The sequence below is a fragment of the Nyctibius grandis genome, chromosome 6 (genome assembly GCF_013368605.1).
Source record: "Nyctibius grandis isolate bNycGra1 chromosome 6, bNycGra1.pri, whole genome shotgun sequence".
In the NCBI taxonomy this organism is placed as follows: Eukaryota; Metazoa; Chordata; class Aves; order Nyctibiiformes; family Nyctibiidae; genus Nyctibius; species Nyctibius grandis.
Window position 1 is genome coordinate 59,828,687 of NC_090663.1, and position 16,101 is coordinate 59,844,787.

Consider the following 16,101-nt stretch of genomic DNA (forward strand, 5'->3'; position numbering starts at 1 on the left):
TTGGCAGCACAAATGCCTGTTAACAGAAGGTGGTGTTGCGAGGAAGACAACCGAACTGATGAAGACAAAACTTTTATGTTGCAGATGGTCTGTTCCTGGAGAAGGCCATGCAGGTTGCCAAGCGTCACTGCAATGCTCTCTTTGATTATGCTGTTACTGGAGATGTGAAGATGCTGTTGGCTGCTCAGCGCCATCTCACTGTTGTCCAGGATGATAATGGAGACAAGTAAGTTGGCCTATACTTACTGGGTTGAAAGTTATCTTTTTGGTGGCAGAATGGTGTGGTCAATTTGTTCTGTCCCCTGCAGGCACCAGTCGTGGATTACAGCACTGCTCTAATCAAATAAATATCATTCTCCGTTGTGCTGTTTGGGAGAGGTACAGCTGCGATTTAGACATTTTTGTTGCATTTGCAGAAAAGTCCCTCACACCACAAAGTTCACCTGTCAGAAAGTAATCTGGTCATTCAGGGTGTGTTGAGCATGTTGTGAGTTTGTTTGCCTTTTAAAGTCTTGACTGGCCGTGAAGCGCTACGCTTGCATCATGATACACAGGTGATGGGGATCCTCAGCTTTGTGCTGGCGGAGAGCTCCCTGCTTTTTGTTCCATGCAAGTCCTTAAGTCTTCATAGGAAGCTTTAAGTTGCAGGTGCACCAGGAGATATAGAAATAATAGCTGGAGGGTCTGTGCTGTTTGTCTCCCACACTAAGTTTTTCCCAGAGTATGGTATTTTGCTCTTGCTTACATCTCTACTGTATTGTTGTCTTCCAAGAGATTGCACGGATGTTTGTGGCAGGCTTGGCTGCTGCTATTTGCTTATCAGTCTTTCAATAGTGTGAGCTGGAGTAGAAATCCATTTTGCTCCTCTACAGCTATGCAGATTCTATGGGACTCAGAAATACAGTGAGGAACTGATGATGAGCAGTTGTTTAAAAGCTAATTCAGCGGAAGTGACTGAACACATGCAAAGATAATCTCTTGAATAAGCAAGTGACATTATCACATCCTCACTTTTTAGCTGGCAGGCTTTGGGCAGGCCTTGTGCAATCACTTCTGTTTCCTTAAATCACAGTATTTTGTGCAGTAGAAGCCATGGAAGCCTTAAGGTGTCTAGCTAGATGGAAAATCACAAGTAACTGAGACATGGTGTCCCACTGTTCGATTACTCTGTGAGAGGCTACTGCTTTCACTTCACTTTCAGTGAAAATAGGTCTCAGATTACTGATAAAGGACTGCAAAATCAGAGATAGCGATTTACTTGCTTTGCTTTCCAATTGGCAACCTAATGTCTGCTTTGAGGAAGGCAGGAATATGAATGAGGGAGGAGCTGGCAACAAAATCTGCTAGTACTTTGGACAATACAGCTTCTGTGTTTAAAAGAAAAAAAAAGCTGGGCTAGAGGAGTATTGAGCAAGTAGGACCTGCATTTAAATATCAGTAAGGTGCCCCTCATATTTGGACTTGCAGGACATTTCAACAAAGTCAAAATATATTTCAGAATGATGGTCAGTAGTTGTTTTCTTCCTGAATCAAGAAGTACCTGCAAGTATGTGAGGCTCAAGCTCATGTCGCCTTTCTCCCGGGATGGATTTTAGTCTGTGAGCATGTAATGCATCTAAATTACTCTGCAACTCTTTAACAAAACAAAGTTTTGGTGACTGTCTTCCAGCTCTGTTGCAGGAGCTGATTAAAAAAAAAATTCAAAAATCATAAATCAATTTCCCGGATTTTCACTTTAATCATTAAAATTATATGGCAAAAACTATAAAATTTTTGCTTAAGCCTTTAAAGAAATGTTGCTGTCAACAATTTTGCTCATCTTTCATCAAAGTAGTAGGTAGGGATTGAGAATACCTTTAATGGGACCCTGTGTTGTGTTTTATGGCTTTGAGACAAACTGTGTTAATCTGTGATTAGTGTATATTTACAGTGGGCACTTGGTAACACCAGCTTTTACTTCATTTATACTGGTACCACCGCCCTCCAGAAGCCTGATGGTATCACAGCACTGTGCCGGCCGGAACCGCGGTGCCAAAACGCATTTTTTGATGTAGAACTGTTTTAAGAAATGGAATTGACTGCCCTTTCATGGTCTAGTCAGCGTGTCTTTACAGCGTCATGTGTAGGGGCAGGGTAAAATTAAAATACTTACTACAGGAAAGAGAATTAAAGACAAGAGAGGAGCAAATTTGTTTCTGAAGTGAGATTTGGAAATAAAGTGTCAGCATGATAGAGCATAATAAGAAGCATCTACCAGAGAGCAGAGGAACAGGTCTTTTACCATAGTGGTGGGACTGTTTGAACAGCACAGGAGAGTTGAAGCAGGGAAAGTGCCACGGTACTGCCTATGGCAGGGTCCAGAACCAATAAAACAGGCCCTTCGAGGGTGAGTTTGGTTTAGAAATAATTTTTTTTTCCTTTTTAAAATATCTTCTGTTTTTGAGTGCTCTCAGTCTCAATTTCGAGATGACTCTACACCCCAAATGGCAAGGAACTTCTTTTTCTGATGAAAGTGTAGATCTGAGCGAGTTCAGGTATTTCTGGAGCAGCATAACAAACGCACCACATGTCTGGTGTTGATATTGTGTGTGAGCAGCAATATGGTAAAAAGATGAGTCTAGAAGTTGGCCAGCATCTGTTAAGGGAGAGCTTGGCAAGTTACGTTTCAAAACAAAGGGCATGACTTTGAAATGAAGTCTCAAGGGAACAAGATACATGGAGCTCTGTTGGAGAGGGGTGATGGGATTCACAACCTGCTTTTTTCCTGGTGTCCTTTTGCAAGTACAGCGGCTCTGGCTGGTGGTGAAGGACCTGGCTCTGGAGAAGAGCACGGGAAAGGCCGTTGCATTAACCTGCTAGAAGTGAAGTGTCTTGCCATGCAGAGTCGCTCTTGTCCCAAAACAGGTTTTTCCTTTGGCATGACGTCTGTGGCCACTGCTGCAAATCCTGTGGCTGTTAGTCACCAGGTCTGAGTCCTCAGTCATTTTTCTGTTTGAAAACGAAGAAAAGAAAAACCCACAGATCTGGGGAAACCCCCAAGGGAAAATCTGCTTTGGTGGCAGAGAGGCCTGTGGAAATTCTGAAGGAAGATTTTCACAGTAAGAGGTGTTCGTGTGCTGCATAATTCAGAACATGAAAAAAACAAGCCAGTGAAGAATCTGGGGATTTCAGACAAGTTCTGAAACAATTCTTTTGTGCTACAAAGTTTGTATTTATTAGACTCGTAGGTAAGTTATGCTCAGGACCAGCAAAAGCCATCCCGAGTCTGCTTTTGTTATTGAAGGGTTAAACACAGTTACCTTCTGACTAGTTTTTTTTAATGTTGGGATTCATTTTAGGGGCTGATATTTAGTGCTGAAATCATGACCTCTAATAGTCAAGTGTTTATATCAGTTAGAATTCAATCAGATCTACAGCAAAACCTTAACATTTTTATAATAAATTTGAAAATAGTGTGAATTTTTTAATCTGTTTTTCATTTGTTTCAGTGTCCTTCATTTAGCAATTATCCACCTTCATACTGAGCTGGTGAAAAACCTCTTGAAAGTGATACCGGATTTGAATTATAATGACATCATTAACATGAGAAACGACCTTTATCAGGTGGGCAGTTGTGGTAGTATACCTGTTGTTGATTGTTCAGCCAGCAAAAAAAGAAATTGCAGAACTTACTGTCTTATTTTTCTTCTATTCGTTGGAATGAGCCCAGATCAGACTGTAATGCAAACAAGTTCAGAGACACAATGACATATTGTAAGGCGGTGGAGGAGCAAGAGTGTGTTTCCCCTGTTTTAGTTCACAAGTCCCCTTGATGTTAACAGAAACATCTCCATGGGTTAATTGTAGAACAGGCTGAAAATACGAAATTCTTCAGTTCGTGTCTTCATTATTTGGCTTCTCTGTTATTAAACTAGCAGTATAGACTGTAGTCTGCCACCTCTGGGCACTTCCGACCTTTCTAACATAGGATAACTCAGGATCGTGAGTCAGTTGCTGCGTCATGAGTTATCTGTAGGCACGTGGAAGCTGTAACAAACTATGCCCTTCCTGTAGCCCAGATGGTATTTGTGCCCATCACATGAGCACCGAGATGTCCCTTTCATTTCTAGATTCACTTTATAGCAAAAGAAAAAAAAAACCCATCCCCATGTCTCTTACCTAGTAGGCACGATTCTGTCTCCTCAACTTCATCTATGACAGAGTCTGAACTTTTTCTATTGTAACTCAGTCAGGCTTTAAAAAGAGCTGTGAAAACCTGCCTGGAAAAGAATCTCTTTTCAATTGTGCGCACCATTCGGTTGTCCCAAAGGTAACCAGCTGGACGTTACGTGGCAGCACTCTGACATTCATGTCGTTTCTTTTGCTGTGAACAGTAAAGGCAGGATTGTATTCTACATAGATAGTCCCAGAGGGTTTATTTTGACTTATTTGTTCTCTTTCACATTTCATTTTTATGTCCACATAAAGCAAGTTTGAAATGTGGAGGCTGATGAAAGCAAGCAGAAGATTCTGAATTGAATTGTGTGCCCTCCGTTTAACAGAAACAGGAAGCAAAGCTGTGCTCCACACAAGAAATAAATCTACCAGGACCTCTACAGCTATTCCTGCCTTCAACCTTAAGCCAGTGGTGGGAGGGAATGTAGGCTTGGGCTAGAATTTTCCTTCTGTACAGGTATTCTGAAAGCTGAATTGTACACGTACCCTATAGATTCAGTAATTAATTGCAAATATGTTGGCAAATCTATTGACAAACACAAGCTTACTGTACAGAGCTGGAGTTAGTTAGACTTTTTTTGTAGTCCTCTGTTAGTACAAGGACAATGATACAGAGATGGAATCTTGTGCCATTTTTAGATTATTCTAGTGTTGGAAATACGGTTTCCCAAACCTTACTGGAATGCCTGTTTAAATACATACATTTCTGAGTATGTTCTACATGATGCTGCTCACTGGCAAGGCTGTCAAGAACGCAGTATACAATCAACCTTTGTTGGAAATACTGGAAACCTCTTGGCCTGAGAGCCTCTCGGTTCTGCAGGTGTCTTTGCACAAAAATGGAGAACATGCCAGTAGAATCAGCTAGCTAGACATGCGCTGCCTAAATGCAGAGTTGTTCTGCGCTTTGACAAATGCACAGAACTGCAAGATTTTCTTCTTTTCTATGCAGTCATTTTGAGGGATAAGGAAATCCGAAGCCCATGGCTGCGAACCTCTTTATTCAGGAGCAAAATTAGAGCATGGTTCAGTGCCAAAGGCAGATTTGAGCAGGCCCTGGAAAGCTGCTCCCTCTGTGGCGTGAACGTGGCTATGGAGCAGCTGGAAGCAGGGTTACAGTGTCTGGGGGGCACGGGGATTAGCTCATTTCCCAAGTCCCTTGCACTGCGACGCTCAAATAGCCAGGTCAGTGCCATGGCTTATAGAGTAGGTAACGTCTTTGTTCCTCCTGAACTCCCACTGCAGACACTGGCAAGGCAGCTTTTATTTCCACTAAGTAGAAACGCTGCTTGTAGGACGCAGTAGAAAAAAAACGTACAAGTACACAAGCTTTTCATTTCTGTTAACTTTGGGGTAACGTCTTCTCACATTAGGAGCTTTTATGGGTGTAAGAGATTTCTGTAGAGTGGTGTAGCAGTTGCTCATCTTCTCATGGCTTGCTCATCTTCTCTGTCCCTTCTAGACCCCCTTGCACCTGGCAGTAATCACGAAGCAGGCAGAGGTGGTAGAAGACTTGCTGAAGGCTGGAGCAGATGTCAGCCTCCTGGATCGCCATGGTAATTCTGTCTTACATTTAGCTGCTACTGAAGGCGACGACAAGATTTTGAGTCTACTCCTCAAGCATAAGAAGATAGCTCCGATGGTCGACCTTTCTAATGGTGAAGGTATGGAAAGATAATGGCTGTATTTTACGCTTACCTACTGGACAAGCACACCACAATTCCTGCCTACACAGGCAGATACAGACCTTGGAGGTATCATCATTCCCCACTGTGCATACACTGTCCTTGGCTTTTATATGCCTGCAGTCACAGATGAGAGAACGTTTAGGTTTTCTGGTTATACAGAACATAAAGATTGGTAATGGCCACGTGACACAGTATGGATTTGAATTTTTGTTACTGTATATTCTCTTTAATCTCACAATACTTCAAGCACTGTGTTCCTCCTGAGAAACCTTATGTGAACACTGTTTTTTTAAAAAAAATGCCCCCCCAGAAGAAAATGTTTCGTCCTCCTCTCTAGTGAATTAAATCCCTCAAAAGTAATTTGTGGACCAGTGTCAAGTTTTATATCTGGTACTTCGTGACCATACAGAATTAGAGCCTATAAAATAACCACAAAGACACAATTCTCCCATTTTTCAGTGACACAGGTCATTTGAATTTAGTACTCCTGCTCTAGTAATTTAGAATGTCTGACCTAAAAATGTCATTATGGGATTCAAAAAACTGTGCTAAGTTCCTCAGACAGAAGGGGCTTTTTGTTTGGTTGGTTTGGGGTTGGGTTTTTTTTGTTTTGTTTTGTTTTGTTTTTTTAAATACAAGGCTTTATTGCTCTCTTTTTGAGCTGGTGCATGTAACTGTGAGGTGATAAGGGCAGTGTGACCTTACAGGAGGATAATACTAAAATATACCAATTGTTCCCCTGACTGTTTCTGGAAGAGGTGTTCGATAGCAGGTGGGGCCAGTGCAGGGTACCTACCTGTTTAGTACCAAGATGCAGACTTTCTTTCTAAGGCTACTCTCCTTTGAGGCAGAGAGATGATCTAGGTGAGCTCTTTACTTCCTGCCTTCTGTTCCACCTTGTAATCTGCTGATTTCCTTTTTTTTTTTTTTGTATGGCTGTGACTCCCCATCAATAACACAACTAGTTTCAATTTATGCACAAAGAACATTTTTATTAACACCATCTTTTAGTGTATAAGCAGGTAAAATAAGTCCCTTTGCTCAGATAGATAACTACAGGAACTCTCATTTTACAATTCTCATAGATGTGGCCACTTCAAAACTCATTACTCTGACGCTTCTGTCTTTTTCAAATATTAATGCACATGACGGATTGGTTTTGTTTTGTGTAGGTCTTACTGCAATTCACATGGTGGTGATGGCTAATAGCATGTCCTGCCTCAAACAGCTGATTGCTGCTGGAGTGAACGTCAATGCTCAGGAACAAAAATCTGGACGAACTGCATTGCATTTCGCTGTTGAACAAGAGAACATCCCTTTGGCAGCCTGCCTTCTGCTTGAGGTAAGGGCAGGATTTCGTTCCCACAGGTCTTTTCACTTATATATTTAACAACTCTTGAAAATCCTTAAGTGTTCAGAGGAACAGAAGTAAGGGGTTTTCCTGTTTATTGACTTCATTACTTAAATTGGTATAATGGCAAAATTATTGCTACCGTTATTCATTATTCCTTGTTCAGCACTGCTGGTGAACCTTTTGCCCAGTTGAGGAATTTAGTTTGTGACCCTGACCTGACCACATATGCCTGTTTGATTTGCACTGAGTAATCCCCGCAACCAATGAAACTGCTCGTGAACAAGTTAATCGCTTCGTCTGTGTGAAGTGGAATGTGTGTACAGATGTGCACAGATAGTTGTGTGTATCTATAAATATTTGTCTTGTTTCTTTAACATCTTGATCCTAGCGTGCTTAATTGTACACACCCACAGCTGGCCGCAGTGGCCCTCCTCAGTATGCATGTGCGGACGTGACACCAGCCTACCTGCTCTCCTGAAGAGCAGCAGGAAGGCAGACTTCTGTGCGCACCAGTTCAGACTCCAGCCGCTGCGGGTGATCGGATAGCAGAACTATTACCTGGCATGCAAAGTGGCTTTTGTCTGCCTGACCTCTGAGGGTTTATACGCTGTGCCTCCTGCTGTAACACTGGAGCACACCACCACCATCTGTTCCTCCAGGCAGACAGTTGCAGTTACTTTCTGATTGCTCCTTGTCAGACAATGATTAGAGGTTTTATACAAACAGGCGTGGAATGGTGCTTGTTTGCACAGCAGCAGTGTTTATGCAGACATGAATCTCCACAGCTGTATTGTATAGACGAGTAGCACTTTTCTTTTTGTCGTTCAATAAAAACTTAGGGTGATGCAGATGTGGACAGCACTACATATGATGGGTCAACTCCTCTTCACATAGCAGCTGGAAGGGGCTCTACAAAATTGGCAGCAGTTCTCAAAGCAGCAGGTATGAAAAGAGATATTTGCTGGAGAGTTTTCTTTCACCATGACAATTCCAGTTAGAAGGCTGCAAGCAGAAAAGAACCTGCCAGTGAAGTTGTTCAATAAGCAGAAGAAATTAGATGTTGAAAGCATGGAGGGATGTTTTTCCTCAGGCAAGGCCTACTTTCAGGTGCTGTGCTACTCTTTAGCACCATCTAATGGCTAAAAAAAGCAAATTATGTTAGTCAAGGAAAAAATCTCGGGCACTCTTGGAAGGTTTTTGAGTATTTCTTTCGTAGTTTTTTTATAGCTAAAGAAGCAGAGGAGAGACCTTGTTACATAGTTGGGATAAGTGTTGGACTGCTTTAAAAACAAATAAAATAGGTCACTGAAACATGAGCTTGTTAGTGTCTCCTATTTCATATTACTGGGGAAAAGTTAGTTTTGAATATTTAGTGGACATTTTTTCAACTGTATTTAGACCCTTAATACCTGATTCTTCTCTTTTGACACAGAAATACAAGCCTTCCAGTGCTCTGGCTGTGTGCTTGGTCTTTTAAGAATACTCATACTTTCTCTGACACTATAAAAAGCAGCACCACACCATCGCTTCATCACATTCATGCTATGCTCTGTGTGAGCCAAGAATGGGACTGGAAGTCAGTTTATGTAATCATAGCTCTTTCTTTGGGCCCTAACGCTCTGCTTGTCATTTTTTCCTTCTTTATAATGGAGAGGAGTAGCATAATACAGAGATGGGACAGCATTTAAGTAACTTTATTAACTAAAGTTATTTCCTGACTTACTTAATATAAAATGTAATTTAGCGTGAGAAGCTAAATTAGCAGCTTTACCATTCAGAACTTAGAATACCTATTTTAAATACTGTTGAAAAGCAACTTGAAGCCTTTTCTTAGGCATTTTTTTTTGCACGCTTGTTTGACAGGTGCAAATCCTCATGTTGAGAACTTTGAGCCATTGTTTGATCTAGATGATGTGAAAGATGTTGAAGATGACGATGAAGGAATTGTGCCTGGAACGACACCACTGGATATGGCTGCCAACTGTGAGGTATGTGGTCTGTTTTGGTTTTTTTTTTTTGATAATTAATGATAGTTCAACTCTCTTAGCCAGCTCCTTTCACTGTATATGCAGTGATTTCAGTGGTGACAAGGTACTAATTTGCCATCAAAAATTAAACTAATTCAGCCACCAAAAAAAAAAAAACAAACCACGAAATAGCACTGGAAGAAAGCTCCACTTAACAGACTACTTCTACTGAAGAGGAATGACCAGGCACTTCTTGAAATAGTTGCACTACAGTTCCAAGATGGAAAAGTACTTAGCTGGTTGGGCAGCTTGTGTGTGAAGGCCCGTATTCAGAGTGAGACGCTCTCTAGTGGGTTTCTTTGCTGCATGTTCTTTACTTTTGTGTCCTACCCAAACAGCAATTGGCCGCAGGGTCCATGCTTCAGCAGCTGAGTACGTGCCGTCGGTTTGATGTGAGTGCAAGGTACAAGCAGGCAGCAGCTCTAATCACATGGAGCCTTAGGTGAAAATCTAACCCAGGCTTTGAGTAAATTACTAGTTGCAGACGGGCAATAACTCCTCAGCCACTGCTGCTGCCACATACTGCAAAGACTTCTTCTGTATCTTGAAAACAGTTGCCAGATGATATAGCTAAAGGGCAAGGGAGATGAACCTCTCAAGATTTCTCCCTCAAGCTTTGCACAGGTCTTCTACGGTATTTTTAGTCATACTGATCCTGGGACAGAAAAAGTTGCCCAATTACAGATGGAATTAGGACTTTATACTATAGTACTGAGACTTGTCAAATAATGGACACGAACCAGGTTTCTGCTAAATATTGACTTTAATGTATTCTCTTAGGTGTATGACATATTAAATGGCAAACCCTACAACTCAGCAGTGGTTTCGGAGAACTTACTGACACAAGGTAACATCTATAAAAAGACTTGACAATATCCCTCTAGTAACCAAGCACTGAAAGTGCACTTGCAGAAGACATTGCCCTGCAATAGCTTGTAACTGAAATGGGGAGGGAGAAGAGGTACCCTCCCACCCCCTCAGTCCCAGAATGAGCATGATTCTGTTAAGAGGTGGGTCACAAGGACACAAAGGAGTACATTTCAATATTACAGCAATACATTAGTAAAGACTGAGATTGATGGACACTAAAATACTCTTTAATTTGCCTTTGTTTCTGCTTAGAAATGAACTGGTGCATGGTTTGTATAAACTAACATATCTCTTTGTTCCCCAGGACGTTTGAGAGAGCTGAATGAAAGTTCCAAGATGCAGCTTTACAAACTATTGGAAGCGCCCGATCCAAACAAAAACTGGTCCACTCTAGCACAAAAACTGGGTCTTGGCATACTTAATAACGCCTTCAGGTTGAGCCCTTCCCCATCGAAAACCCTGCTAGATAACTATGAGGTAATGCAGCTTTAACAAGTTATGAAGAACACAGACATGTAGAGGACATTGTCCTCCTGCATGGTGAGACCACACAGCCCTTTGGTTTTAGCGAGTCTGGGTGATGGTGAGCATCTGCTGTCTTCTCTCTTAGGTTTCTGGTGGTACAGTTCAAGAGTTGATTGCTGCTTTGAGACACATGGATCACACAGAAGCCATTGAAATCATTCAGAAAGCACTATCCATCTCACAAAGTCCATCTCACGAGGAGGACAATACAGCAAAAGCTCTTCCATCATCATCACCACCCACCTTTGCAAATGGACAGACAGGTAAAAGTGACAGCAAAACATGAAGAGCTTTATTTAAAACATTTTTTTAATTCTCCTCCCCACCCCCTCCCCTTCAGACTGCTGATAGATTGCATAGTTCTTACACACAACTCCTGAGATGCTTATGTGTTTCAGATTTTACTGCAGCAGGACTTTCTCGTTGTAGACATTTGCTAGGCCTAGAAGAGAGGGGAAAAATGGACCATTTGAATCAGTAGCCCTGCGTTACAGTATTGACTATACTGGCTCCATTTTCTAAAACCAGACATCTGCCATTTACATCCCCTTGGATGTACTGGGGCTAAGTTTGAAAAGATAAACTAGGGAATGATCTCCGAGGCCTGTACAAGTGCCATTACCTTTTGACTTTTTTTCCCCCCTCATATATCGATAAACAAAAATGTTTTGGGTTCATAAGCTTCTCAGTAAGACTTTGGTATTAAATTTCTCCTTCCACAATGTGTGGCACACCAAGATGGCCCCATGTTCTGTAGGTGGAGAAACTGGGGATGGTTTAGGTTACAGGGAACCTCCAGCAGTCATGCTGTCTAACTGCCTCCTCAGAGCAGGGCCAATACAAGGTTACATGAGGTTGCCTGTGTCATGTCCAGTTGAGTTTTGAGCGTCTTCAACCATGGAGTCCTACGGTGTTTTTGGGCAGGGGACTCTACTAACAGAGAAACCCTAATGTAGAAACTTACACCCTATGTGAAAATACTGTAGATATTTCTGGAAAGAAAAAAGAAACACCACGGCAAGTCCATCCTGGTCTAATTGTTGCCAGTTTTCTCTCTAGAAAACTGTTTGTTCAGTCATGGAATGAACCTTCACACCCGTCCAAAAATGTGCTTGTACACATAGTACCTCTTTAGATTAATCTGGAAGGGTAAGAGGAGCTCTGCTGCTTTGCAACATAAATGGACTGCATCACATCATTTATTTTAAGATAGTTGTTCAGAAAAATAATACTGAACTCTAATATGCTGACCACTGTTATAGTCACACTGCACCCACATCATACCTTCAACTCAGGGAGAGTTCTGTTGCAGCCAGGCACTCCTTTGTAGGTCTTGTACAGACAACAGCTGCTGCTGACTTCTTTGTATTTCAGGCTCACTTACTTGAACAATTTCCATCTAGTCTTTGTCTCAAAAAGAAATCTGTAAGTGAAATAACATGAGAAAGTTTCAGGAGCCTCATCCTGCAGCTGTATACTTGCACAGAACCTATGAATCTGAGAGCAAGAGAACCTTTTGCCCTGCTACTACCACACTCGGCCAGAGTCCCAACTAGTGCGGGGACAGCACTGGTGTCAGCAGAGCACCAGGCTTCTCATCCCATCCAAGCTTCAACTGCAGTCGATCTCTGCCAGCAGTGCATCAGATCACATGCTTTGGTCAACTGAAAACATTCAGCACAGCTTTTCCTATTACAATATCTAAAGTTAGAGTTATTTTCCCATAGAAGAGCTTTAACCTATTGGTTTGCTTTCCTTAGGTTTTCCTGAAAGCGACACAAACGATAACGTATCTCCCTTTTCTCTCTCCCTCAGGCGAGCTTTACAATAGCAGATTTCAAGACAGCGAAAGCACGTGTGACAGTGGTGTGGAGACCTCCTTCCGCAAACTGAGCTTTACTTATGCAGACTCTCTGAACAGCAAGTCATCAGTAACGCTTAGCAAAATGCCCTTGGGCTATGGACACGACAGTTCAGTGCAAAGCAGTTACATAGCCAACTAGTAATATTCAATTAGCAATATGCAGTTACGGGAACAAATGTGACATTTAAAATTACATCAGTGTCATCCCAGCCAGAGGGAAGTGAATTCACAACCAAAAGCGTGCTGGAGGAACCACACACAAACCTGAACCAACAGTGACTTCAGCATGCGACTCCTCGCCATTGCTCCCTTCCTCAAGTACATGGGATTTTAATCATTTACAAGCCATATGCAATAACCAGGGCTCTGCTGCCACATTAGTACACAGGAGCGGACGCTGTGAATGACTGACTGAGCTTTTCTGGTTTGTGAGGATTTTCTTTTATAGACGAAAGTCACTCCTTGTTAATGCATAATACCGACTCAATAAAAAGAGGTAAGGCACACACAGCAATCAAAGGATACAGTTTCTAGCTGCTCTCTTCATAATTTTTGCAGCACAGTTGCACAAAAAAAGCTCATAAAATAGCTCGCAGAGAAAAATCATTACTTTAATCACAATGACAACTCAGAGAGAAAAGGAACCTAAAAAAAATTTGTATATTTCAAATAATGTATTTAAACTTAACTTTGGTGCCTCTTATTCAAGAAATTTTTCAAGTTTGGCATTTCCCTATTTGTAAATAGTTTTTTTTATACCTGTTCCTTAAAAAAAAAAAGTGTGCTTTTTAAATGCTTATTTTTATTTTACTTTTATAATAAAAACCCAAAATGAAATGTCTTGTCTACAGTTGCTGTAATTTTTAACATATCTTTCAAGCAAAGTTATTGAAGATTTATCATTTTAGGCATTGATACAGGATTATGCTGATTTCCAAGTACTAAAATAAATAAAGGGTTGCAAGCCATCTGTCTTAAAGCTTAAGTATTTTTTATTAGGGGAGACCAGGAGCATCAGCTACTGCTGAGCAGCTGTGCTTTGGAACTAAAGCCTCTGACTCATGGTCTCTTTTAATTCTCTTATAATTATGGCAGCAGAGGATCATTTACACGGAAACCAACTATTCAGCATCTCAGCAGAAATCTGATGAGACAGTTCTTCTTTGGGCTATCTAGAAACTCCTCTAGTAACACTGTTCCTGAGCAATATTTCTTCTTGTTGCATGTTAATTCCGAGATGACGAGTGTAACTGTTACAGACGTTGGCCCTACTATGAATACAGAACGGGTATCAGATTCCACAATGAAAAAAGCAATGAGCAGCATCATACCATTGTCACTCACTTGTAGCCAGTTTTCTTGGCACAAAGATGGAGATGGACAGTGTTGTTCTTGGCTCAGCTCAGTCTTTAGTAACCTGGCATCACTCCTGAGAAAATGAATCAAGATAAACCTTGAGAATTGTTACATTTAGAGCAGTAGTTGCTGTAATGACTTAAACCATGAGTAATGAAAAAAAAACTTGTGAAATAATTTTATATCCAGCTGAATTACTATGTTAATTACTTCCAGAGAAACAAGATGCATAATAGTAAAAACGCCATTCTTTCTTTCAGTTACTGCGTGTATAACCTACATACGCAGTGTCAAAGGCATACGGAGTTTTGTTCAATTAATGTACTTGTCCAGTGTTCTCTCTGCATTCCAGCTGTAACAGAAACAGGCAAAGGTTCTCCTACTCTGGGGTGGAGGAGCTTTTTCAGCCCTAGGAGAGCTGCTGTCCAAGTCAAACACACCTGCTGCTGCCACAGAATTTCCACCACAACTCGGGGCTGGCAGAGACTTTTATTAAGGTTTCTACAATCCCACAAGGTCACCAGGGCATCCTGGCTGTTGATTCACACCTTTTAGCCTTATTTTCTGCCCAGCTCTGCTTTTAAAACACCAGAAGACACATGTATTTCCTTAAGCACTTCACAACCAAATGCTGCATAATAGCTATTCATCAGGTCAGTGATCATGCAGTGAACAGCAGGACATCTTCCCTAGGCCGTCTGTATTCAAGTGCTTTAAATAGCAGTCTGGCAGCTTCTTTCCTTGCAGCATCTCAGTTTCAGTCTATTTAACAAAAGAGGATTTGGTCCTTTTTTCCCCGCCCCCCTCTTTGTTTAGAAATAGAAAAACATTAATTTAAAAAGTATTCTCACCAATTCAAACAGGAACACTGACTTTTTACAGTTGAGTCACATAATAGGACTTTTCCCATCTGCATGCCACACAGTTTGTCAGAACTAGGTGAGAGTAGGAGGTAGAACACGCCAGAAAGCGGCACGTCATCTACGAGGAGACATTTACGTCACCTTGTGTAGTTCTCATCTGGCAGAGCAAACCTACTGGAGAGCCTAGTGTTTACCTCAAGCAGCTCAATTAAAAGAAAATGCTAAAACACACAGCTTTACTCTTTCTGCTTTACCTTTTCTCTTATTAGTAGGTGGTCATCCTGTCCAGGGCACACTGTCTTGCACTGATGGCACCTGGGAGAAGGCCAGGCACCTTGCAGGTATAAGGATGAAGGCAGCATACAGAGGAACCAGGCGTAGCAACAGAAAGTAAGCAGCAGCAATGCAGACAAGTCTTAACAGAAAGACTGAAAGCAGATGATACAATTCTTCCTAAAGGTAAGTATCAAGATACATTTATGTGCCTCATCATCATATCACCTCAAACACAGATTTATCCTTACACCTCCTTGCCCAGAAAGGAAGTGCTATTTTTATTTCACCACTGTTATGGAATAAATTAGAAAATAGTCTTGCAGAAACCCAGGAATTTGGTGCCCAAGAGCTCCTGTGTACACCTGGCTCAGAGAAACCTCTCACTTAACTGCTAAAAAGAGGGTAGTAATGGTCTAACTCAGTCTTACGTTTTAGTTAAGCATGTGGACCTCACTGTACCTTATTGTCCCTGTTCTATTCTGTATTACCTCTGAGGAAACAAAACTGAGAAGGGCGTTATTCACTAAGTTCTCAAAAGTCAGGAATAAGTTGGGTTTTTTTTTAAGATACATCCACGAACAGCAAGACCAGAGTCTCTGGAGTTCAATTTTTTCCATTAGAAGTTTTAGGAAAACAACTCCAGCAACCTGTCAAGCTCTTATTTACTCAGAGCAGGGCATCTCCGCACTGTGGCTGGATGAACAGAAGTACTGACTAGGCCCACGCCACAGTGGGCTCTTCTAATGCACTACATCATATTGCAGGAAGCCTGGTGCATGTTTCCATTAGCAATGGAAGCATTGAGGCCGGAGGCATGGTCAAAAAGCATCAACCAACAACCTCAAACTGATCCTTAAAAGCTGATTCATGAGTTTGTCCTTCAAGTGCTAGTCATGCTTCCTGTCGCTTTGGCAGTGACCACACAGATTTATCATCTGGAAACACTTGCAATATTCAAATGGATCAATATTAAAATGAGAAAGGTTATTTAATTAAGCTTGTTTCCCCTGGAATGTAGAGAAGTGTAACCTTTGGGCATCCTCAGTCAAGTTCAGTATTAAAT

At 41.5% G+C, this 16,101-nt stretch overlaps 1 protein-coding gene across 3 annotated transcripts in view; it reads left to right on the forward strand.

Moving 5' to 3' along the window:
* Positions 1 to 13,302, forward strand: part of NFKB1 (nuclear factor kappa B subunit 1) — a 58,873-nt gene extending 45,571 nt beyond the window's left edge. For 2 of the 3 annotated variants that reach the window (XM_068403658.1, XM_068403657.1), the window contains exons 15-24: positions 85 to 226; positions 3,489 to 3,603; positions 5,678 to 5,879; positions 7,076 to 7,245; positions 8,097 to 8,199; positions 9,121 to 9,245; positions 10,065 to 10,131; positions 10,459 to 10,631; positions 10,765 to 10,942; positions 12,495 to 13,302. In XM_068403658.1, coding sequence (XP_068259759.1) covers positions 85 to 226; positions 3,489 to 3,603; positions 5,678 to 5,879; positions 7,076 to 7,245; positions 8,097 to 8,199; positions 9,121 to 9,245; positions 10,065 to 10,131; positions 10,459 to 10,631; positions 10,765 to 10,942; positions 12,495 to 12,682 — 1,463 coding nt within the window. In that variant the 3' untranslated portion in view covers positions 12,683 to 13,302. Of the gene's footprint in view, positions 1 to 84; positions 227 to 3,488; positions 3,604 to 5,677; positions 5,880 to 7,075; positions 7,246 to 8,096; positions 8,200 to 9,120; positions 9,246 to 10,064; positions 10,132 to 10,458; positions 10,632 to 10,764; positions 10,943 to 12,494 lie in introns of those variants that run through there. The other variant, XM_068403659.1, reaches the window with a different exon arrangement.
* Positions 13,303 to 16,101: the final 2,799 nt, after the last annotated feature.